The 16,314-nt window shown below is 32.0% G+C and overlaps 2 protein-coding genes across 2 annotated transcripts; one reads left to right on the top strand and one right to left on the bottom strand.

The window, feature by feature from the left end:
- The first annotated feature begins 1,330 nt into the window (after positions 1-1,330).
- LOC106361510 (calmodulin-like) lies at positions 1,331-4,056 on the top strand. The gene is made up of 3 exons (XM_013801261.3): positions 1,331-1,489; positions 1,840-2,209; positions 3,623-4,056. The coding sequence occupies exons 1-3, from the start codon at positions 1,414-1,416 to the stop codon at positions 3,804-3,806; spliced, it is 630 nt and encodes a 209-aa protein (XP_013656715.2). The 5' UTR covers positions 1,331-1,413; the 3' UTR covers positions 3,807-4,056.
- Positions 4,057-10,086: 6,030 nt separating this feature from the next.
- On the bottom strand, positions 10,087-16,314 carry LOC106361509 (N-alpha-acetyltransferase 35, NatC auxiliary subunit). Its single transcript, XM_013801260.3, has 16 exons — positions 16,070-16,314; positions 15,934-16,001; positions 15,395-15,550; positions 15,118-15,285; positions 14,438-14,588; positions 13,950-14,029; positions 13,389-13,661; positions 13,150-13,293; positions 12,432-12,563; positions 11,929-12,027; positions 11,725-11,787; positions 11,292-11,496; positions 11,069-11,187; positions 10,892-10,960; positions 10,658-10,756; positions 10,087-10,506 (listed from the first exon to the last, which is right to left on the bottom strand). The coding sequence occupies exons 1-16, from the start codon at positions 16,179-16,181 to the stop codon at positions 10,279-10,281; spliced, it is 2,166 nt and encodes a 721-aa protein (XP_013656714.2). The 5' UTR covers positions 16,182-16,314; the 3' UTR covers positions 10,087-10,278.

The raw sequence follows: 16,314 nt of genomic DNA, 5'->3' as shown, positions 1-16,314 counted from the left end.
TTCTGTAACACAATATCATAACAAAGCAAACGTTATTGACATTGTTGACTAAGGGCCTGACTGGTTCAAACGCAGCGGTTGCGGTTATGGACGTTTGCGGATACGGGTGGTTGCGGTTTCTAACGGTTTTAAGAGATTTGTACGACTGGTTCTGCGGTTAGAAATTGTTGCGTTTACGGGATATTTATGATTGGTTAACTACCAAATACAGCAGCGGTTAAATAATAAATTAACAATATTTACATTTTATATAATTATAAAAATATCAAAAATCATAATAGTATGATAAATATGTAAATTATATTTTCAAAGTTATAGTTTTAAATTTTTAAAATTATAGAAAATATTTTTATTTTAAAATTTTATAATATTAATTAAAATATAATAGATATATTTTAGTATTTTTATAATTCCATTTTAAAAAATTTATTGAATACTTTTATTTTTGTATTTATATGGTTTTTAGAAAAGAGAAAAAAAAATTATCTTTCCGCAACCGCCCGCAACCGCAAACGCTAGCTGAAACCAGCTTTTGATTTTAAGAGGTTCAGAGCGGTTTGAAGCGATTTGTAGCGGTTTGTATGATTGTTTTGAAACGCTGTCAACCGCTACCAACCGCAAAAGCTGTGTTTGCGGGTGGTAGCGGGAAAACCAGTCAAGCTCTAAATCAAACACTTGCCTTTTTTGATCATGGTTTCGAACAAACTTCATGCCTCCATTACAAAGATTGCAAATACCTGATAAGACAAATAACTATCAGATTTACTTAATTATAGGCTATATCCTTTTGATTAATTTAAAATGTTACCTATCAGTCACACGCCTCTTTTGAGTGATTATAGGCTATATCTTTTAAGTATCTGTTAAATTTTAGAGATTTATAGGAATTGAGAAAAAAAAATTGTGAAGAAAAAAGAAAACGTGTGTAGTGGATTATTTAAGAAACTGTTGTCTACATGTATTTTTTATATTATATTTTTAATTGATTTTATTTTAAATTTTTGAAAACATTACTTATGTATCAGAATTCTATTGGCCAATTGACTTGTATTTTAAAGGATTTGCAAATTCATCGACTAAAACAGTAGTATTATTTTCAAATAGTTTTTTAGAGTTTTCATTAAAAAAAATTTTGAACAACCATTCATTTAAATTTTCCAAAAGTTAAAAAAAAAAATTCCTCCAAATATAGATTAGTTAATTTTATCATTAGTCTAAAATAAAGTTTAGAAAAGAAGTTTAGAAAAGTTAGAGGCTGTAAAAAAACTGAATGAAAATAAGAGAGGAAAGGAAAGAAAAAAACCCTAAAAAGAAGTTGGGAGGGTAAGATGGTCAACTCAAAATAGAATCGATCGCTCATTTATAAACTAGAATTCACTCATCACGCGATTAGGGAAAGAAACAAAAAGAAAAATGGCGGATCAGCTAACCGATGACCAGATCTCCGAGTTTAAGGAAGCCTTTAGCCTATTCGACAAGGACGGAGATGGTCTCTGATCTCCTAATTTTCTATTCAGTTTGTGTTTATTTCCAGGAAGATCTATTTGATTGCTTTCAGTCTCTTTTTCTTTGGCTGTTTACCTGATTTGAATTCTGAACCAACTCTCTGTCAGATCCTCGCGAATATTATTAGCATTCAGATTGATTTTGTAGATGTTTTCTTATCTACGATTAGTGGAGCATTGTTGCTTACCTTATTGCGTTCATTCTTAGCCTTAAAAAGAGACTTTTATACGTTTGTATGCAACTTTGGTAGACTTCTTTTTTGAATAAGAAATCAAACTGTTTCTTGATCATTGCGATCTTGACATATGACCTGGGTGTTTGTTCTTCTTTTAGGCTGCATCACCACAAAAGAGCTCGGCACTGTCATGAGATCACTTGGTCAGAACCCAACTGAAGCTGAGCTCCAGGATATGATCAACGAGGTTGACGCTGACGGCAACGGAACAATTGATTTCCCTGAGTTCTTGAACCTCATGGCCCGCAAGATGAAAGACACTGATTCTGAGGAAGAGCTTAAGGAAGCCTTCAGGGTTTTTGACAAGGACCAGAACGGTTTCATCTCCGCCGCTGAGCTCCGTCACGTCATGACTAATCTTGGTGAGAAGCTCACTGACGAAGAAGTTGATGAGATGGTCCGAGAGGCTGACGTCGATGGTGATGGCCAGATCAACTATGATGAGTTCGTCAAAGTTATGATGGCAAAGTGAGACTCTTTTTTTTTTTTCTTCAATCTCTCTAAACTGAAAAACAAGTACAGATTTGCTTCCTTGTTTTGTTTTCTTGATTCTGACCTTCGTTTGCTTTGCTTTTATTATTTGGTTACTCCCTTTCGTTTTTTTGTTTGCGACCTTCCTACCGTGCCTCGCTGAGATCTTACCATACACAAACGAAAACCACTTCAAGTTCACCGCTTAACACAACGTTCTTTACCAAAAACCTTTACCGCTCAAAATAACATTTGTGACTTTCAAAAATTCACTTAAAGGTATGAGTGATATTCTAGTTAACAAGGCTGTGTTGCCTCATCCCAGAAGCACTGACCCTAAGATCTTTTGAAGGTTAAATTCATAGATATTACTATAAAACCTTTTTAACAAAAATGAGAACTTTTTTAAAAATAATAATATTCATTAAACAGAAAAAAAAAACAAGATTAGCTTAAACTCTAAACCTAAATTTTAATTTTAGCCCACCCTTTAAAATAATCCTAATCACTAAAGTCAATATACATATATAAATAATATTTGATTCATTATTTAAAGTATAAATAAAAACATTTTTTATATTTTAAGAATGATATTTTGAATTCTTTTTCTTCTGTGTCATTTTGAGGGTATTTTCTTATATTTAAAACAAAAACAAAACAAGTGTGTTAACATTTTTTTTTTACGGATAACCTCTTTAAATTAATACTATATAAATTAATATACACTAAATATATCTATAAAATAATATAATTTTATAGTTTCAAATTGAATTTTTAGTTCAATTAGTATATTGATAAATTAATATCTTTATAAATTAATAAAAAATTATAGTTTTGGTTTAGTCCGAACATTATTAATTTATAGAAGTTTCACTGTATTTGTACATTAAAATTTGATATTTGGATCTATGATGAGATAAAGTGTTAACCGTTCCTATAAATATCATGGCTTATCTTTTAGGTTTTCTTGCCTATGTTAAATTATCCGTAAGTTTTACTCTTTTTAATAATTTAAAATTTTGTGTATATTATATAACTATTTTTATTAGTTTGTAGGTTTTATGTTCGTACAGTTTCAAGTATTTTGTCAAATTTTATATTATTTTATGGTAAATGAAGTTTTAGTATATAAGTTAAATTTATTAATGAAATAATAAAATTATACTTGTAAAATATTTTAATAAATTTCACATCTAAACTTACTCTATATCCGTTGTAAAAAGAAAGATTACTCACTACTATCCTAGTCATTGACTCGTAATCTTTTCCCTACTACTATGCTAGTCGTTGTAAAATATTTTAAATCTATTATGTGTTTTGTTTCCCTTTTGTAAATACCCTATTTATTTTTTGATTTTTCTTTTTCAAAGAGGAAACCAACTACTCTTTTCCATCGTTTCTTGTTCTCAGTAAACTTCGGAAATGCGCAACTAACAAGAAGAAGAAGACAAAGAAGAAGAAGACAAAGAATGCAAAACAACATGAGAAAGAAATTATCCGACAGAAACCCGCAAATTCCGAGTCGCACTGCATTCCTGTTCCTAGCTGTATGCTTCGCTTTTGCTACCGCCCTTCTTTCAGCTCAATTCTATAGCACTAGTAGCTGCTGCTCACGATATAACCTGAAACGAAGAGGATTTATTTAACATTTTACCAAAAAAAAAGAAACAAAGAGTAGCTGGGGAAATGTTGTGTGTCTTATTTATCTTGCACTCGAAAGATGTAATAGGCTAGTGTGTGGTGAAGCTGTTTGGCTTTGTGCTGACGGACATCAGAGAACAATTTTGGTGTAGCGAGTACCGCTTCTAAGCTCGGCTAGTTAATGCATATTCTCGTTTGAGTAATGGATTTAGGTTTCTTAGATGAACTTCAATTCATATACGTTGATGACTGTATTTATTCGAGCTTTTCTTAACTCCTTTCAAGGCTCTCTATTCGAGGTATCTGATGAAACAGTTTTCCATCTGCATTCTGGACGTTTCTCCCATTTTTCTTATCGTTGCTCTTTCTTTGATCCTAGGATCAAAGATTGTATTGAGTTTCGAATTTTAAAATTCTTTATCGTTACTTCTTGATACTCTGAAGAACTTTCAGTAATGGTGATTACATAGTTTTCTACTCAGTACGAGTATCTTAAAATAATTAAGAAGGATTACAATGAATATACAAGTGAAGTATAAATCAGTCAAATTAATGTGCATGATACACAGTTGAGGAATCAAAATCAAGTTCTCAAAAGGTGAACAAAATGATCAGTAATCTATGCAAAATTTAACTCAGTGTACATATAATGGTCAAAACTTTTGATCAACTCTCTCAATCTCTGAGTATAATTGACTCTCTCAATGAGTAGTAAACCATACAAACAATCCAGATTTAAAGGGTCAATAGAGACAGAAGTGAATCTCTCACTTAAGAAACTAAAAATAAAACTTCCTTTGAAACAAAATAATTTATGTTTTACTTGTAGACTAGGTGAAGATCCGATGAAGGCGTGAAATGAATATTATATACAAATTACTTTTACATATTATTATTTATTTTGTATTCATTTACGTATTATGAAATAATAAATATATTGAATAATTGAGAAACAAGTAATTATTATGTATACAATTAAATTGGAGTAAACATATAAATCAAAACAATCCCTCTTGTTTATTTATAATAATTTTTATTGGTAAATAAATAAAAAAATCATTTTATTTATTTTATATGTAATATAATTAAATTTCAATGATATTGACATAGATATATAGTATATTTTAATATCAATATTTATTAATTGAGGCTCATATTCATATAAATTTATTAATATTTGTATATTTGTTGTACCTAAAAACAACATTAATCACAAAAATATTAATGTGAGATATTAAATAATTTTAGTAATTTATAATCGGTTAAAAAATTCAATTCAAATTTTAAAATTAAAATATTAAGGTCTCAATTTTTGTTTTCAATTTAAAATGTGAAATTAAATAATTTATGTATTTTTATATGGTACAGAATTTAATTTTAAGAATATCAAAATAGACACACACACACACATATATATATATATATATATATATATATATATATATATATATATATATATATATATATATATATATATATATATATATATATATATATTTAATACGAATATCTATTAAATTAATTTTTTTTATTTTTGTGATTTTATGATTATTTGTATCTTGTTATAACAAAAAAAATTAAACCATTGATCACCAATGTTTTAATGTGAGATTTTTAACAAAATTAATAATTTATAGTCGCTTTAAAAAATTAAAAATATAACATATAGGAAAAAAATTTAAATTTTTGTACTTTAAGATTAATTTGATTTTTTAGTTTATTTATAGAATATAAAATTAAACAAAAATGATGAAGGATACGAAAAATTGTTATCTAATTTTTATTATTCAAAATTATTAATTGTCATATATATGTTAATCATATTAGGTAATTTCATAGATTTTATTTAATAAATGAAAGGAAAATATTATTTTGTATACTATTAATCAATTTGATATTTAGTTTAATAAAAAGTATAACATATGTTTAAATATACCAACTCATTTTTCTAAGATTTGTAAGAATCATCTTAGTAAAAACACGTGGCTACAACCAATGTTATAATGCTCATCAATTAATATATAAGGGATTAAAAGCTTAATATTACAAATTGTCAACCAAAATCTTTTATAGGCTCCTAAACAATGATAAATAAGCTAAGAATTAAAAATAAATCACATAAACTAAATGAAAAGAACAGTTAGCCTTACATGGCTCTTTTAGCCAAAAATATAGAAGGTGATGATTATTTTAGTCTTAAGAGTTTTATGGCGAAAGTATGGTGTCTTTATTCACGTCCATTGGGAATGTCTACAGAATGTAGTGGTTGTGATCATAATAAAAGATCCTTAAAAGCTTTGAAGTGTGCAGGCAAGTTTACAATTATGAAGATCTTCGAACACCATGTTGGATAAGCTTGAGTTATAAGTTTCCTATTCTTATGTTGTTATGTTTATCTATAAGAGAATATGAAATATCTAGTTGTGTTAATCTTAATGAGGTTAGGATAGTTAAAGTATTATATAAGGAGATGCAAATGTGTAGCATAACTTAAGAGAGTTTGTGTGATTGAGAGCCTGAGGTTTTGAGATAGTTTCCTAAGACATTAATAAAAAGAGTTCTTATTTGTGAGTTATTACCAAAGAGTTTGAGAGTTCTTGTGTTCCAGATTTGGTATCAGAGCAAACAAGATCATAATTGATATCATATCAGTGACTGGAAAAGTAAAGGAAGGAGGAGGGTTTTTTTCAATAAATGCCCCATGCTTAACTCAACCAACTATACTGTGTGGGTTATGCGTATGAAGATAACATTGAAAGTTCATAAGGTATGCGAAGCAATATAAACAGAGACTGGCGATAAAACCACCTAGCTTTGGCTCTATTATTTCAATCAATACCGGAAGCACTCACACTTCAAGTATTAGAAATCGATACCAATATCAACCTTGTCCATCGTTCTGTGGTACTCACAAAGATCCTACACAAAAATCCCCTAACAGTTTCCTCAAGAGATTAATAAGAAGAGTTCTTATTTGGGAGTTATTACCAAAGAGTTCGAGAGTTCTTGTGTTCTAGACACCAGAGGTCACTAACTTAGCTGGAAAGGACTCTTGGTCATTGTGTTAGAAATCCCCAGTTCGAAAGACCGTTGGAACAAAACTAATATTACATATTGTAGTTTCGGACGTTGAAAATTTCAGACTTTAGCTCTGAATCTCCTATTATTCAAAAAAGGAAGAAGATACTTCTAAACATACGATAATATATCCATCAGCTTTTAAAGCTTGCATGTGTGAACGCATCAAGAAAACCAAGGGTAATAACTGCCTCCCTTGACTGTTAGTGTATGTTACGAGTGCTCAGATGTCTTTTCTAGTCGCCATAAATTTATTTGAAAGTGGTTGAATCCATGAGTGTTGTGGGAACAGGAACGGTACCTGAATCAAAGGCCAATCAAATGAACCAATCAACGAATCAAAGTACCAGCCTAGATATGTGTTCAGTCAAAACTTCATATCTCACCAACCCTGAAGACTTTTGCCATGAAACCAATTTTCATGGAGATTCTAAACTCAAGAAGGTGTCAAGCCTAATTAGAATAATCCTCAAAGCTACTCGGACCAGGAAGATATGAATTTTACAAACCGGAGGTTGGCCAGCCTATCCATCTGCGGGTATCAGCCTTATGAATAAGATTATGGCCATCTGACCAGAGCTTTAAGATGGATCTCTTAGCTTTCCAAAATATCCAGAATGTGGAGAATTGGAAAATGTACATTTGGTATCAACATTAATCGTTCAGTTCTATACTTTAAAATATCAATACTCATTATATACGCATATTATCTTAAAATTTCTTTTATATTAGAATATAGAAAAAGAAAAAATCACACACTTTTGACTGAAGATATGTATATATAGTACTAGATAAATAAAATAACTAATAGACATAAGAACTCAGATGTTAAAATTTGAACAAAAAATTGTTATTGTTTTTAGACCAAAATAACTGAACCAAAAAAATATCACGCGCTTTTAAAGTGCGGCTAAAAATCTAGTTTTATATTTTTATTAGATATTTTTTTATAATTATAAAATTATTTTGATGAATTATAAAAACTATATATAAAAAAAAATTACGCAAATTTATAGATTTGCACTAACACTATTGTTTGATTAAACAAATTTATACCAATTTAGATTTATTTAAACGAATTAAAACCAATTTAAAACAGTTTGATATGTTGAGTCGTTCTACAATTTATATGTATAAAATATTACTATAAATAATAATATATTATTGTTATTTAATATTTTATTTTAGATAAAAGAGTTGGATTGGTCCAATTACTCATCTTATGGGTATATTGTGTTACATATATTCTTTCAAATTAAAGTAAGACTATTTTAATCTCATTCAGCTAAATCAAATTAATTGTATTCATTCTATTAGTTTAGTTCTTCATCTTAGATGTATTGGTATATATATTTGATTTTTAAAAATGATTTGGCATATGTTAATATTCAAAAATAAAATTAGAAAAATTGAGTGATGATCCGTACAAAGTTGCATAAAAACATAACCGGTAAATTTTTAAACTGGGATTATTTCTTTACTTTATTATCAAAATTATTTTGTAAACTTTTTTTTCAATGAAGTTACATTTTATATGGATAGTATTTATGTTTTAATTTTTATAAAAAATTCTTTATTATATATTTTATTTGGAAAAAATTATAAAAATTACTTAAATAAATAAATAAAAATTCATAAACATATCTTAGTTTATGTTATTTTAAATGATTTTGCAATAATTTTAGAAATAGATTTATTTAAAAAAAATATTTACTACCTTTAGAATATATATTATGTTGTTTGTGTTTATCTTTTAAAGGGAACATTATTTTTTTACTTTAAAATCAACATTATGGTGTAAACTTTTCCATAAGGAGGGTGGTGACATCTGTAACATTTCTGATTTGGTGAATATCCCAAGAACACACACTGCAGAGATCTTAGTTCCATCTTGTGATCTGAGAGAGATCTGAGATAGGGATAACATGCCGAACCGAAGACTCTCAACGCTGACAGTTCTAGTTTAGTACCAAATAACATTTCTTTTGGACTCTTAAACTGCATAATATTGGAAGGATGTAGGTTTGCCAAGTAGACCGAGGAGTAAATTGCTTCTATCCAATGATGACGAGGAAGATGACTCTCAAACATCATAGACAGACCAAGCTCAATGATGTGTCTATGTTTCTTTTCAGCAGTTCTATTTTGTTGAGGGATGTACGAACATGGCATCTGATGTTTTATACCATGCTGCTGTAAGTTAATTTTCATCTAATTGCTTGTAAACTATCCTTTTCCATCACTCTGAAAATATTTAATCTTTGTACCCAACTGATTCTCAACAAGTTGTTGAAACATAATGAAGATATAGTAGAATCCTGACTTGAGTTTAATAAGATAAAACCAACGGTAGTGTTCATCAACAAAAATTGCATAATATTTGAACTCTTGGTTTGATACAACTGGTGAAGGATTCCATACATCACGGTTTACTCTTTTTAGGGGCTTCTCTACTCTAGAATCAGAAGAAAAAAACTGAATTTTATTACTTTTCGCCATATGGAAAAGCGCACAAATGGAGGTGGATCTGCTCTACTGATGTGTATTTCCTTGCAGGCTTAAAAATGTTGGATAAATTTTTTGCGTGTCCTAACCGGCTATGCCAGACATCTTCACTTTGAACATTGCCTTTTTGAGAAGAAAGTGCTAAACTCTCTGCTTTCCAACATATAGAGATCGTTAGGATCTTTGGCCACCACTTTCTGATTAGAGATATCGATAATACAGACTTTGTTAGCATCAAAAATACACTCCCAAGGATGATCATCACATATTTTAGACACTGATAATAACAATTTCTTTATATCCGGACAGATAAAAACCTTATTTCATTGAAGGTTACCTGAAAAAGTGGTGAGCGTAGTGCATCCTACATATGTGTTATTGGGAGAAAGGTACCATTGCCAACCATCGTTATATCGTGGAAAACAGAGGAGAACTAAACCCTAATTTAACTTTTTCTCCAAATCAACTTTTTTTTGTCTTAATTGATTCGGGTCTAGTGTTTATAGGTCGGTCGGGTTTTGTTTGATGGGGAATCATTGTTGCAAAACGCAATTTAAAAAACAGAGAAAATAAAATAATTTTTTTAATAATAACAAATAAATATATTTGATTTATTACAGATACTGCTCTAATTAACTGTTCTAAAAAAATTGACTTTTCAACTAATATTATAGAAATAAAAATTATAGCGAATATTATTGGTTTAAAGTTTACATAATACAAATAATAATATTGTAAAAAAGTTCAGAAAGCAACAAAATTTTACAGTAAAAGACGGAGGGTGGTATCATAGAATAGGGAAAAACACATGATTAAAAAAACTAAATAGGGTCGGTAGATATTCATGATCGGCGAACAACAGCAGTGGCGAAATGAGGATGATGGATGAACTCAAACGAGACCTTAAGAGAACGGTCTTGACAGAGGAGGTTTACGGCAATAATATTGTGTTCCGCTACTTGTTCTAATCCAACTACTTCTGCCAATTTATCAGGGTCGTTCGCGTAACCCACCTTTATCTCTTTAGCCATCTTTTGTGCGTCTCGGAAGCACTCGTACACAGGAAGGTACTGCAGTAAACAAAAACAAAAGAGTAATGGATACAACTTTTCAATTCATACCCCATATACACATTACTAAAACTTCATGATTGTCTTACAAAAATCATAATTCAACTTCCAATGAGATTGACTATAAAAAAGTTGTAAAGATCAAACTTACATCGAGACGAGCATGACAAGTGGATTCAGAGAATGACTCATAAGCATCATATTTGGGAAGCGAAGCCTTCTGGAGAAGTCCAAAATGCTGAACAAATTTCTGCAAGACAAGGGAAATGGGAACTCGACTGTCATACACGGTAAGAAATAGAAACCACAAATCTATTACAGAAACTGGAAGTTTGCATATTAAAACATCGATAAATATGCAACAGAAAACAGATTTACACTTTACCTCATTTTCGGTATTAAAAGGTCCTTGACTCTTTAAACACATTCCTTCATTTCTTAAAGCAGCAATCATCTATGGTTTACGTACACAAGGTTTGGTTAGGTTGGGAAAAAAAGTATCTGATGACATTTTAATCAAACGAGCTTGAAAGCAAGAGACTGAAAGAGAAAAAAAAAGTACCACTGTGAGCCCTTGTGCAAGGCTAGTCTGACACTTGAGAAGTAATACCCATAGACTAATCCTATCTTCCCGAGCCATATCCCTGGAATAATCCTCCTTCTTCTTTGCCTTCCGTTCCTCTGATCCAAGTGATGACGCGTACGTGAGTAAACAGAGACATACAAATACAGTATCCAATTACGCCAAGGATACAAAAGGAACAAAAGAATTTACCAATGCTTACCAGTGTGAACAATAATTAACACCCTGAAGTGTGCTTTTTCAGCAAGCTTCCAGAGTATAATGTACATATACCAGTATACCATACAATATTCACTTGGAGAGTAGAGCTCTAGATCAAACCCCAGCACAAGAAAGCGAAGTGCCACCCAATGAATTTGCTCCTCTAACCAACCATAAATATGATTTAAAATGAGCAGAGACTTATCCTGAAAAGGTACAAAATATGCATGTTAACACTATTCCATCTCTACTTTTCACTAGCGCAAACTAAATTCAAAAAGAGAAAAGCAAGAAATTTAGAGGTTAGACTACTCGTTAGTTTCTGCTAAAAACAAAAGTACAATAGTAATCCCCATCTGCCAAAGCAAGAAATTTACAGATAGATGTTTTCAATGGACCTGGCATCGATGGCACAGTAATGGTAGTTAACATACCCCATTTTTCGGAGTGCGCGGTGTTGTAACTTGCTGCATCATATTACCAACAGTGATCCCCATCTGCCAAATACAGGACCCAAAATGAATTGAGATGTTAACACAAAAACATAAATCAGTAGGCACACAATTTTTAGGGTAAGCAAAAACATTAAGAGACAAAAAAACGTTATACTGTTATATCATAATCGTAAATGGTATCACCTGCACATTGAATATACTCCAGTCGTTTAATATTTTCCCAAGCTTACGCCTCTGCCATGGGGTATTAGCACATAGTATCTTAAGCAGATTAATCATCAACTGCACATCAAAATCAGAACAGAGATCAGACAGAGCTTTCTATGTTAGAAACCTGTTGATTACTTCATCCATTTGATACATCTTTCCAGAGGCTATCAAAAACATTATGGCCAAAGTTTCCACAAAATTGTCTATATTTATGGCCATTGTTTATATACATAAGAAAATCTTCAAGGTTTTATGAAGGTTTAAAACCCTTTTCCAAATTAATTTGCCATCCATTTTTCTCAAACAAATGAATAACTACCAAAAATCAAAGTCCAAAGCTGACTTAAAACAGAGTGCCTCACCAGGAAAAAAAAATAAAAAACCACCTTATACTTGTTTGTAGGTGAATAAGTGTATCCTTTTTCATATCTTTATACAAAATAAGTGACTCCACAGTATTTTTAAATACTAGGTACCTGATTAAGTTGAAGAATGTACTCATTCAAATGAAGTCCATGGTTCTTTGTGACGTCCAATGCAAGAGATCTTGCGCAAATAGTCAAAAAGGTATCACGGCCATAAAGCTTCCCATCTTGCACAAGGAGAAGCTGTAGAACAAAATCTTTCATTGAGTTTAAAAGGAAAGGCATTATTCTAGCTTAATACGTAATGTATTTTACAAGTATTGCTTACATCATAACAAAAAAGACTACCGTATCAGTGCTCAACCGATACTACAATCAGAGTCTAGAATCAACCACAGTTATGTATATCAGATCATAATCCCACGTCGCCATAACTAACATCTAGTCATTAAGAAATAGTAAAAGATCAACAGCGTGGAGAAGATTCAACAGGTCTCTTGAGGAAGGGGACTTTAGAGTTGTATATTCTAGGTTCATAGAAATCTACTTTACAAATTAGTGAGATTGCTGGCATATCTACATTGTTCAATCATTCAACTCTTACTCAGAAAATGAGATATTAAAACAAAAGACCTGCGAGCAAGGTAAGGGGAAAAAAAGAGACAATATATTGGACTACGCAAACATAACCCAAAGGATGCATGCGAACAACTTCAGTACAATCACAGCCACAATATTTGCGCAAAACAATAAAATGTGAATGTATTGGTATAGGAAGCCGAAAGCATAGAGCTGCGAGACATCGATGTATTAAGTTATAGATCAGCACCTGAAGATGAGCTCTAGCAACTAAATCAGGACGAGATTTCTGAAATTGAACCACAAACTGCAAGACGGCATCTAAATCTGGTTCCAATTTGAATGCACAGATCTGATCCAGATTGTGAAGAAGTTTCACATAATAGTCGATAGCCTGGAGAACAAAAAAAGTTGTAAGAAAGATGTTATCAAACAAATATATAGATACACACAATATATTATGCATACAGAGAACTTGGATGTCCCAACCTTTTTCCAAGAAAGAAGTTTAATGGCACGCGGGGGAGTTGGAGCTGATAATCGTTTGTTTAAATTAGGATCAAATCCAATTGGGTGACGACCCGATCCAGTTGTACTTTCTTCCATCTCGTTTTTGCCATTTTCGACAGTCTCTAAACTTAGAAATTCCACAGAGCTCAGAACAGACTCTAGCTCGGCTATGCAATACGCTATGTGTTTCCTTGCCAATTCTAGGCCTCGTCCTTGTGGTCTTCTCATACAATTAAGAGCGTGTAGAAAATGCTGAAAGTTATTGAGAAAAAGTTAAGAGGACTAGCAATGCAACAACTCCATTACAGCTCTACTAAGACGTAAAAGACAATTACGGAAACAAAATAACAATTCGTAACTCATATGTTTGACAAGTATTTCTAACCATAAATGAAACAAACTTTATCATAAAACGAGCAGACTCAGTACTATATTATACACTAGTTAATGTGACCTCCAAATGTTAAGTTGAGAAAATCTGTAAACAACAAATAAAATGTAACAAAACTTTTCAAAGAAGTAATTATAAAAGCATGAGACCTTACGAAAACGTATCCTGCATAACAGAGCTTTGCAAAAGCCCTCTTCCAATTGCGGATTAGTTTGTAGAGGTTCCAATTCTGCATCATTCGACATACAAGAAAAAGAAAGTCATTGGCCTTTCTTCGTGCTGTTATGAAGCAGTGTTACAATTAAACAAAGAATCATATAACTCCAGAGATGGTAATTCTTCAATAGAAATGATCAGCAGACTTTACATATATCAATACTCAGTAGAAGACTCAAAATAATCATATATAGGCCAGAGAGGGCATGTTGTTATATGTTTAGGGAGCAGCTGCACAATATCTTATTCCAATTCATAATCCAAATCACCATTATACATTGTCAAGAGCATATCAAGGAAAAGACGAAATGAAAGACTCTTCGATTCCACCATATGAATACTCTCTTTGCATCTCTATCTAGCAAGCATGAAGCATGTGCATGCAAAATAACAAAGAAAGTAATGGAAACAAAGAAAGTACCTTCCAATACTCTCCTCTTTGATGATGTAGCCTTGCAAGCACGCAGCTGACGACAGATTGTTTCTTCGACCGCATTTAAGAGTAACAAGCCCTTCCCATCTTCATCTCCATTAAAAGGAAGACCATATGTCATGGTAAAAAGATCCTCTTCCTGTTATCAAACAGGCAACAGGTGAATCATTCACTGTAAAAATTCATTACAGCAGGAGCATCTGTTTAGTATAGTCCAATGCGAAAACTTAGAAAATATAACAACAAATCTTATCCAGCGCTTTTATGCATTTACCAACGCTATAGTGAAATTTAATATAAACAACAAAGTTGTAGCATCTTAAGCTAGACTAAAACGAATGTAAAGACTTAATTAGAAGAGGAGAGTATTCATTCAAAAAAGAGTAAAGTGAATCCAGTGTCTCCAAGCAGGGAAATATGGCTTCTAAGCTATAGTGGGAGCATTAACATTTTAACATAGATAAGCTTAAGTATATTGAGAAAAATGAAATTCAGAAAGGGAATGCAACAGATTTTTTCTTTAAACCAGCAAAAAACATGGGGGATACATCAGATTTAAGAAGCAAACATTTAACACACACTACACCACTAATGAAAAGCGGAACATTAGCAATGGACCAAAATAATAATAATAAAGAGGAATAAAAAATTTGCTAAAGTTAATTTACTTCGTTTGTACGTGCATCCGAAAGAACAGAAACAAGAGCCCTGCAAGTTGCTCGGATGACCCTACAAAAGGAATGCAATAGAGCATGTGAAGATGTCCTGTCAGGTCTCAGAACATAGATGCATGAAAACACAGTTTGTGCCAATGAGTGACCCATGTGCCACGTTGCCTGCGAAAGAGAAGAAAGCTTATAAGGAAGTGACAAGAGATCAGGTAAATACCATTGAAGCAAAAATTAAAAGAAAACTCCAAGTCGGAGGTAATTAAATAAAGATTACCTCGCAGGCCAAGAGATGGTCCATAATGTCAATGATGCATTGCACATCGACAGTCCTATCAGAACTGATAGGGACGGGGGCAAAGCCACTTTCAATGGCTTCGTCAATAGAATAAAATGTAGACACCATCCCGGAATCCATCTTTGGGTCCATTATCTATTAGATTGGCAAGATGAAATCAATTAACTAGTCATATGGAGCAGCTATGCACACTTAGGCTTCGAATCGTGACTATCGTCCCGTCCCGAAGTTAACAGTAACAAAAATGTTTATATATACTATATATCTATACATTTTTATAACTGTTAGAACTACACAGCAGTTGAACAGCTTGTCCTGCACCGCTCAAACCGCAGTCACCATTCACCATTCGGAACCTTAATATGTCTTTTATTAAGTAACAATATATATATATATGCATTTTCTAGGACACTAGGGTTATAAAGCTTTCATAACTAGTGGCACCAGGTTTCAATCTAGAATGTAAAAAGAAGAAAAGAAACTATCTATGTGTTGTGGAAATAAAGAAGAGCAGGAACCTCCAACGCAGACATAGCAGCAAAAAGATTGAAATTATCTCCATGAATGAGCTCGCCCTCATGAAGATCTGCATGAGAAAGAAAATAGGCACAGAGTCTAAACCAAAAGAATCGATTGAGGAGAGGGAGAGAGTACCACTGCAAGCGGCGGAAAGGAGAGGCGATACATGGGCCCAGACAGAGTTATCACCGCAGCTTCTAGGCCCCTGATCAATCGATGACGATTCTTCTTCCCTCACTGATTGCATCGCTAACAAACAAATCGCCTTCAATCGAAAACTTGGGAGGGGGTTTTGCCGGTTTATGGTATCGGGGGCTGAACACTTGCCTGAGCAGTTTAGGGCAATTTCCCGGTCAGGTTCCTATACAATCATATAACTT

Source organism: Brassica napus, chromosome A6, assembly GCF_020379485.1.
Source record: "Brassica napus cultivar Da-Ae chromosome A6, Da-Ae, whole genome shotgun sequence".
NCBI classification, from domain to species: Eukaryota; Viridiplantae; Streptophyta; class Magnoliopsida; order Brassicales; family Brassicaceae; genus Brassica; species Brassica napus.
The sequence above is the reverse complement of the archived record's forward strand: the minus strand, read 5'-3'. Positions and strand labels throughout refer to the sequence as shown.